Source organism: Dicentrarchus labrax, unplaced genomic scaffold, assembly GCF_905237075.1.
Source record: "Dicentrarchus labrax unplaced genomic scaffold, dlabrax2021, whole genome shotgun sequence".
Classification (NCBI taxonomy): Eukaryota; Metazoa; Chordata; class Actinopteri; family Moronidae; genus Dicentrarchus; species Dicentrarchus labrax.
Genome location: NW_026136707.1, coordinates 15,423,031 through 15,431,381, shown reverse-complemented (window position 1 = coordinate 15,431,381; position 8,351 = coordinate 15,423,031). Strand labels below are relative to the sequence as shown.

Below are 8,351 nucleotides of genomic sequence, written 5' to 3'. Positions count from 1 at the left end.
TCTTCTTTGTCAAAGGACAAACAGTGAGGCAAAACAAACAAGGGAAGAGGCAGACTATGATCAATTAACTGCTTATGAAAGATACTTCAGCATTTCAAAGCTTTTTGAGAAGCTCTTTTTGCCACAAGCGATTTTTAATTTCATCATCGGTCCTTTTGGCCAGATGAAAGCAAGATGAGGCGAGCGAGGACCCTGTGAATTTCCCTCCAGATAAAATACAAAAGCATGTAGCTTTGATGTACGTACTTGTACCATAATTAGCATCCTTAAGGGTTTCTGTTTTACATTTATAGCTCAGTGTGTATGGAATGTGTTGTTTGCATATATAATAGACAAAGCAGCTAGGGTGTAACTGCTTTATGTCAGCAACTTTTTTTTCCTCCACACACTTCTTATTAACTTAACTAAGGTTAATATCCAGCACTACTGTGAACATACAGTAGAGTTAAATTTGTTGTATTGGTACAAAACGGATTGGACTGCAACAATGTTATATACATGAACAATATGGGGTGGGGGGATATGACAGTATGTACGATGAGCCACTATAATTTACCATAGTTTACTTTCAGTATTTCCCCCTTTAATATCTCTGGGTGCATTTTACCATAGTTCATGTTGAAAATCAGTGAACATAACGGCAATATTGGATTCTAGTGTTATTTTTACATCAATTTGATGAAGTTTATTAATTTGTCAGATGTTGAATTCACTTTAGACAAAAACAGAAAGTCCTATCTTAAAGCTGCAGTAAGGTTACACACAAAAATAATTTTATATTTACTGAAATTGTAACTATATCGTGACAGTAGTACATGAGACAGGTAATCTATGAAACAAATCAGGTTCCTCTGGCTCCTCCTAGTGTTCCTAATGACATCTGCAAAAATCCACTGGGCCTGAATGAAAGCAACCAGTCAGAGGCAAGAAAGATAGTTGATTGTTGAGTCTCATTCCCAGCGTCAATATTTGACAACCTAATGAGACTCAACTATCTATCAGCCACCAACCCAAATAGTGTCTCTCTCTCTCTCTCATGATTGCTTGTTTCACTATATCCTGCTAGCACAGTGTTAGATTTAGCACCCTGTTTCTGTATATAGCTGGAAGAGCAAACCATTTCTAAAAGATAAATGATTAAATTTTTTTGTCCGTATAATGTTACAAAATAGCTAAAAGCTCAAAGCAAATGTTAAGTATTATAGAATGGAAAACAACTTAAGTATCAAAATAGTTAAATACCAAATACAGTGGATAAGAAAAAGCTTAAAAACTTAAAATGTAATCTTTATTTTCAGACAGGGAAAGCAACAAAATGCAGGATACAGTATGACGTGTTACCAAATGTCCAAATAGCCACAAGAATGTTGTGTGCCCAAGGTAAAACGAACAGTAGTCTCACATATTAAACTCGCTCAGTATAAATGTCCTGTCTGAACCTAGGTGAATGGAATTATTGCTTTAAAAGGAAAGGAAAAAAAAAAAAAAGCTTAAAAGATTGTTTGGGGGAAGTCATTAAAAGGCTTACACTCTCATTTCCTTTACGTACATGCCAATATCACATTCACAAACATCACATATATCATCTTACAGTCATACTAATGACTTTTAATGAAAAGAATTCAAAGTGAACACCAAAAACTAGATTTAAAAAAATAGTCTCTCATTTGTCATGATCTACTGAACATCCATGAACATTTCCCCCCCTCACCAGAGGAGAAGCGTTCCCATAAAAGGGCTTGAATCTCACCTCTACCTCGGCTCAGCACAGGAAGTCGCACATAGATTAACACCATCCCCAGATTTAGGCAACAAGGCCCCACCTTGAAACAGATCAAAAGATCCCCCATGATTCTGCCTGGATGGACATCAGCTCTCCTGCTTGTCTTTGACCAAAAGGACTGTGTGCTGCCCTCCACTGGAGGCCATCAGTACTACGCGGTTCTCAAGCTGCTTGCCCGTCACCTTCACGGGGCTCCACTCATCATCCTCCTCTCCTGTGCCAAGCTGCAGGTTGGTGCCCATGCCCCAGGCATACACAGACCCTGGAGTTAGCACAGCCAACAGTCAGTGGAGTGAGCAATAATTCATATCAACTAATAGTATATATAACTTGTTATAATAGAGATATTTTCTGTACATCAAGCTATTCTTAAAAAAGGACCTATGTTTGTGTCTTCCTGACTAAGACTAGTAAGCAAGTAGAAAAGACAGAAGAATCAAACTGCCGTTTGTCATTAAACCTGTACAGAAGTAGGTCAAGGTGGAACGCTGTGTGTACAAAGAGTGTGATTTTGATACAGACGAACGTTTAGGTCCAATGTTATAGTTTGTTTTGTTTTAACCATAACAGCACTCATAAGCCATATGGGTTGTTTTGGAAGGCAAACAACTGATTCTGTCATTGAGGTATAAGAACCAACAGTATTTAGTAAGTTATTTGACACTCTTATGAAACAGAATCAGAATCACTCAAATCACTGCATTTGCTTTGTTTCTAACCTTCTCTGGTGACAGCGAAGCTGACAGATGCTCCACATGCAACACTGCTGGCCGGCTCAATCCCCATCACAGGCGTGGGCTCACTCTTCTCTTCAGCCCCCTCGCCCAGTCCAAGGCGCCCATACTCTGCTCTGCCCAGGCTATATACCTGCCCTAAAAGATGGAGAGAAGAGGGAATCATTTATTGTTTGTTTGTCAAAGTACTTAAATAAACCCAACCATTTTAGCTAGTGTCTTTTGTGTTTTAATAGATTTGACATTTTAAACAGTTATTAAATTGTATTCCCTTGCAATGCCCTATCTTGTTTTAAACCAGAGTTATACTGTTGAATTACAAACAAAAACAGCAGTACTAACGTATTACCAATTAAAACCTATTTAGTTTTAAACAGCCACACAATAAGAAACTGCATCAGACATGGCTTGAAAGAGCAATTAGTTGGAGCTTACCTTTAGCATCAAGGCAGAGTGTGTGATGTTGTCCTCCAGAGAAGTCCACCCAGGAGGTGGTAGAGTTCTTGAAGCACGTTAGTCTTACTGGGAAAAAGCACATCTTGGTGCTTTTAGTGCCTGAACAGAAGAATAAAAAAAAAACAGTAAGGGTACATAAAATAACCTTGCAATGTCTGACGCAATTAACTTCAAGCAAAGTATGAGCAATTGACTCATAGCTCACTGTAAGTCAACAAAGATACCACTACAGTGAAAATTCACATTATAAAAAAGACTCACCACTGATGCTATACTAACCCAGCTGGTGATAGTTGGTGAGGCCAAATCCATAAATATGTCCCTCTTTTGACACAGCAAATGTGAAGTACGCCCCACAGAAAGCATCTATGAAGTGAACTTTGCCTTTGACTTTAACTATTTGTGGTTCCAGCAACCGGCCTGAAACACAAAACACACAGTCAGCCAGAACACCACAGTAATACACAGTACACACAATACAACAGGTAATAATACATAAAAACATCCATTATTAATGTAATCAAATAGCTAAGATTAATGTACATGTAAAATCTTGTACAACTGTATTCTAAAATTGATGCTTTGGGCTTGGAAAGGCTCGTTACTCACTGAGGCCTTTCCTTCCTCCTCTGTTTGAAAAAAGCTCAGGCACTCTTCCCAGCTGCCCCTGCTCTCCAGTGCCGGATGAGTACAGATTTCCCTGCACCGTAACCAGTATCAGGTGGTCGTTACCTTTAAAAGGAAGGAAAAATTAAACAAAAACATTGTCAGAAGTTGATATGCAGTGTACCAACAAAAACATATGGCGCTGAAGAGGAAGGTTTCTTACCTGATGCGATTTTTACAACAGGTTCTGTCATGGGGACTTTGACTGGAACGGTAGATGTTTTATTGGACTCCAGCAGACCTATAACACCATTGTTATCCTGTGAGAAAAAGGTCCAGCATATTAGGTTAGTGTATGGAGGTCATTTGTTGGGATGTATAATGCACATACAGAGAACATTTAAAATATAGATCAGATCTGGAATAACAAAAACACTGTGGAATTTTTCAAAACACAGGTTACAGAGTAAAACATAGTTTCAGCACTGTCAGAAATCAAGTGGGAATGCAGAAGCTCAGCAGAGGTTATAGAGATGTAATTGCCACTGTGCCGCGGAGTATTAATAATGAAAAACCATGGAGTAATCTAGCAGGAGTGTTAGTAAGTGCAGTGAGATGAAAACTATTCTTACAGGAAACGAACTTGCTGTTGACCTTACAGTAAGAGGAATGAAATTGAAGTGATAGTCATTGACTGTTCACAATAATGGATATATTTCCTATAGTTGTGCCAGATCTCTTGATCTGGGATTCTGTGGAAGAGGGGAGGGTTGACACATTATCAAGCCTTGAAAATAAATGTACCGATGAAGTGAAAACGTGGAGAATGTTTGGGGATTTAAACTCTCAGTGGAGATAAAAGCTTAATGTTAAAGAGTGAAATTGAGTACATAAGAGTGAACTGGAAGGAATGGGAGACTTTTTTCTTCTCCCATCTCCTTTGTATTTTGTGGGATTGTTTGAAATTCTCAGTTTTTGTTCTGCAGGTTGGTGTGGAAGGGTTACAGAAACAACAAATGGCTAACCATTAAGTTAGGCTGCAATGTTAAAGAGTTACACAAAGTACTAACATGATCCATCAGCCTTGCTGGGAATATGGACAGGCTCAAGGTCTAGAGCTTAAGAGCATATAGTGATTTTAATGAATGAATCAAATATATTGATTGGGTTATAGCTAGCGTGCTAGTTGCAGAAAAACAAAAACAGCGTCAAAGAGGAGCTGCGCCTTGTCACAACACGGACCTCTTCGCTTGTATCACAGCACTGCTGCATGTGCTAACTGTAATAGCTGCTGCCTCTAGCCAGTGAGTGGTTGTATTAGGGAGGGGAGCGAGGCAGAATGAGTAACAGAATAGAAGAAAAATGGATGAGTGGACAATAGGCTCATCAGCCTCCCAGTGACCACGGCCAGGACCGGCCAGTACTAGATACAGCAGGTTCAGGAGAGGCACGAGGGGAGAGGAGCAAGTTTGTAGTGAGTTGATTTGCAAGTAATGTTATACATCATCCAAACAGAAGCATTACAACTTTCCGTTATCATTTAATAGGCGGCTGTTAAAATTAAAATAATTAATATAATAAAACTTTAGACAACCAGTCGACAATTGGCTTTAACTAATAACTACTAGTTGACTAGGAAATAAATATCTAGATGAAATAAAATAAAATAAAGTAGGAGGAAAACAGTAGGGCAAAGGCACGATTCTTTGGACATACGTAGAGATGTTACAAAACAATACATTAAAGATTATAAAAAGGTCTTGACTGCATCCAAAGACAGTACTGTGGGGGGTGTATAATACATGAGGGTATGGTGCTTTGTTTACTGAACACTATTTACTACTTTTGTATGGAATATGGGATGATTTAAATACATTATAACAGAAGATTTGTCAAGTAGAGTGGTGAAAGGCTGCCGGTAAGTGACTTGAATCCATTCTGAAAGCAAATGTCTGTGTATGTTTATGAAGTGTTTGTGCAAGGTGAACATCAGTACAGGCAATTTCTATGGTATTCATAAGTTTTGGGGGTACAGAGAAAAAAACAAAAATCTCTAGTGACTAGATGTAGGGACAATCTCTCTCACACACAAACATGCACACTTCCAAGAACAGCAGGTAACTAACCCTGAATGCGCCCCAGATGTACACTGTTCCATCTTCTGTGAGTGCAGCTGTGTGGCTGTCCCCTGCCGACACCTGGACCACCTTCCCCGCAAGAATCACCTTTCCTGGAACCATCTCAGACCCCTCCTCTGATGTGTCCCGACCAAGGGCCCCTTCGTCGTTACAGCCAAAAGTGTAGACCTACAAAAGAAAGAATAATAATAATAAAAATAAAAAAAATCAGTTTATCTAAAGTAAATAAAGTAAACTCAAGATCCTTAGTTGAAATGTCAGCAGGGAGCTATAGCATGAGCCACTGAAGTTTAATTTTAAAAGAAATAATATAGATTGTCCCTTACATGGCCAGTGTCGCTGAGGCAGACAGTGTGCATTCCTCCAGCAATCGCTTGGATAATTTTCTCTGGCAGGGTCACAAGGGCCGGCTTCTTCCTCTGAATGACATCCTCGCCATGACCCAACTGTCCAACATCACCCTGGCCCAGAACAAGAACCTGGCCTCCTTCCTTGCCATGACTCGTGTGGGAAACTGTTAGACACAGACATACAGTTGTGTCGTTCCATCATGTCAGAGGATATTACATTGGCTTACAAACATTTCCTGGAGACCTACCAAAACCTTAAACTAAACCTGTACCCCAACCATAACCCAAGTCTCAGCCCTTAAATTGATTTATGTGACGGAACAGATTTATATCTCCACAACATGAGTAATACATGTCCACTCCACATAGAACATTTCATATCTTTTTTAATATAATCTTAGATGTTATTAGTCTAATAAGACCAAACTTAGCTGTGGTATAAAAAAAAAGTGCCTGGGACACAAGGCAACTAATTAAAACTATGGTGGCTTATTTATTTTACTTGATTTGGTTTGAAATGCATCTACACTGTATGTTTAAATAAAGTTTTACTGTGATTTTTTTTCACACACACACACACAGACACAGAGAGAGAGAGAGAGAGAGAGAGAGAGAGAGAGAGAGAGAGAGAGAGAGAGAAAACAACTACACTGTTTTGCCATCAGTGACTAAAGACATGGGTCTATCCCATTCTAGTTGCCTTTCTCAACCCTTTTCTGAAAAGGTCACCGATTTACCTTTCACTTTCTTAAGGTCTTTCTCATCCTCCACAATAGCACCAGACTTCCTCTTGGTGGTGGTGGTCTTTTTAGCAGGCATGACAGCAACACGTGTAACAACTATGGGGAAAAACAAAAGGAGAGTGATAAACAACCTACCGTGGGTTAAAGTCAGTGCACCGCACTGTTGGTGAAGGAAACACTACATGAGATGTGTGCTTATTGGAAGTAATTGTATCACAATTGCAAATGCAGATAAAAAGCTCACAACATAGAATAAATAAGTGGTTTATGAACACAGGAATGGCATCAAAACGTCCACCATGGTCTCTCTACTGCACATCTGAACACCACTGGACCATTGGGCTTTGAGTGCGAGGTATTTCCATGGTAAGCAACACAGGCATTTTCAGAAACTCACAAGCCTACTAGCAAACGCAGCTGGACGACAGACATTATCCAGAAGCTGTTGGGGTTTAACAGCTGTCAGAAAGTCATTTCAATGGCTGGCACAGTATCCGGTTCTTTCACCCACAGACAGCTGTGCTTCCTCCCCTTCTGTTCCCATGCTGTTATGAATTTAATATCCGCAAAACAAGGACAAGTTATACTGGAGTCAGGCTCAGCTCTCAGTCACACCATCGACTCCACGATAGACATTAACTATTGGTGAGGACACAAGTGCAGATACTGCTGTCAGAGCTTTAACATTTAACATAAGCAAGACAGATGCATACCGAGGTTTAAAATAGGCAGCGTGATCTAATGTTCACGTTGGCAGTGCCCATGTGTCCTTGCTAACACGCAGATAGCTAGGTCACCAAACGAGCTGCACAGGCTTCAGTCTAATTCGCAAATGAACGTGAAACAGTCGGCTCCGTGCTAACGCAGCAAGAATGTAGAATAAAAGTCGTTTTCTTACCATGTAGCAAATGTTAGCTGGCTAGTTACTCTGTATGCCACTAGCTAACAAGCTAGCGGCGTTAGCATGACATCCGGGAATGAAGAAGCTCCAATAACATAATTTATTGAATGAATTGCACACACGTCGCACAAGTGGCGTTTACTACCGCTTGTCTTTTGCAGTCGGACAGTTTAGTCGCTGTTAATTTACCAACCTGTGAAATGTAGAAAGCTGCAGTCAGTTTGCTCAGAAGTGAACGTGCGCTGTCTGTTCCCGGTCTTGAAGCGCGTACCGACGTGCGTCCGACGTCACGTTCTTTGGAGCCCCGCCTCCTTAAAGAGACAGTAGCACTCTCATCTGCAGTAACAGGTCGTCTACTTAATACAGTCATAGACGTGTAAAAAGTTCCCTCTCATGCAAAAAAAAAAAGAACAGAAAAAATGCTTTATAAGTATAATTAGGTGAGTAAGGATTTACAACAATCAATAGTACAAAAGTAAAAGTACTGATTATGCAGCAGAATGTCTCCCGTGGGTGTTAAATCTTATATTAAAGCCTATTATTTGATCATTGCTGATATTTCACATGTAAGTAGCATGTTATTGTTGCAGTTTATTTGAACTGCTATGTACTGTTAGGTAGTGCAATCTGTAACCTATAT

At 39.8% G+C, this 8,351-nt stretch overlaps 1 protein-coding gene across 1 annotated transcript; it reads right to left on the bottom strand.

Annotated features, from left to right (window-relative positions):
• Positions 1-1,274: 1,274 nt before the first annotated feature.
• rcc1 (regulator of chromosome condensation 1) lies at positions 1,275-8,021 on the bottom strand. The gene is made up of 10 exons (XM_051406991.1): positions 7,905-8,021; positions 6,805-6,906; positions 6,044-6,231; positions 5,706-5,885; positions 3,803-3,899; positions 3,583-3,705; positions 3,253-3,393; positions 2,953-3,072; positions 2,503-2,655; positions 1,275-2,045 (listed from the first exon to the last, which is right to left on the bottom strand). The coding sequence occupies exons 2-10, from the start codon at positions 6,884-6,886 to the stop codon at positions 1,870-1,872; spliced, it is 1,260 nt and encodes a 419-aa protein (XP_051262951.1). The 5' UTR covers positions 6,887-6,906; positions 7,905-8,021; the 3' UTR covers positions 1,275-1,869.
• Between the last annotated feature and the right edge of the window lie 330 nt (positions 8,022-8,351).